General features: G+C 59.4%; 1 protein-coding gene across 1 annotated transcript in view; it reads right to left on the bottom strand.

Moving 5' to 3' along the window:
- Positions 1–670, bottom strand: part of PDE4C (phosphodiesterase 4C, cAMP-specific) — an 8,469-nt gene that overhangs the window by 1,646 nt on the left and 6,153 nt on the right. The window contains exon 8 of the mRNA XM_008563547.1: positions 299–481. Within this exon, the coding sequence (XP_008561769.1) occupies positions 299–481 (183 nt within the window). The remainder of the gene's footprint in view (positions 1–298; positions 482–670) is intronic.

Genomic DNA, 670 nt, shown 5'->3' with positions numbered 1-670 from the left:
CAGCCTTGACCCCACAGGGCTGGATGTACATGTCTCCCAGACTGGGAGCCCCTCCAGGGTCCCCCAAGTCACCCACAACAGATGTTTCCAAACCCAAGGAATGCGGCTCCCTCTCCCTTCAGCCCAGAGATAATGGGTCCTAGGCCTAACTCAGCACAGCCCAGCACAGACCACACCCTTAGACCACACCCTGCTGCTGGCCAGCCAGGGTCAAGCCAGGGCTTGTGGGGTTGGCTCAGTCCCTCCTCTCCCTCCTCCACCCCCAGTGCCTGCCAGCTCGGCCCAGTTGCCCATGGACCTGGGACTTCTCCACCGAGGCTGTATGCTTGTCGCACATGGGGCTGACGTCCAGGCCCGAATCACGCTCGCGGTCGCCCTGCTGAAAGAACTCAGCCATGATGCGGTCCGTCCACTGGCGGTACAGAGACAGCGGCTTGGTGGGGTTGCTGAGATCAGCGCAGTGCACCAGGTTCTGCAAGACCTGAGGAGACCATGGCTTGGGAGGGTGCTGGCTAGGCCTGGGTGCCCCCAAACCTGGTACCCCCCAGAGAGGCTTGGTGCTGTGAACACACCCATCTTACAGGTGGGGAAACTGAGCCTGAGAGGGGAAAAAGTGTGTAAGACACGGGCGCGTGACTCTTGCTATTTCTTTTTTTTTTTTTTTTTAAAG

Source organism: Galeopterus variegatus, unplaced genomic scaffold (genome assembly GCF_000696425.1).
Source record: "Galeopterus variegatus unplaced genomic scaffold, G_variegatus-3.0.2 Scaffold13959, whole genome shotgun sequence".
NCBI lineage: Eukaryota > Metazoa > Chordata > Mammalia > Dermoptera > Cynocephalidae > Galeopterus > Galeopterus variegatus.
Note: the sequence above shows the minus strand (reverse complement) of the source record. Positions and strands in the feature narration are given on the sequence as shown.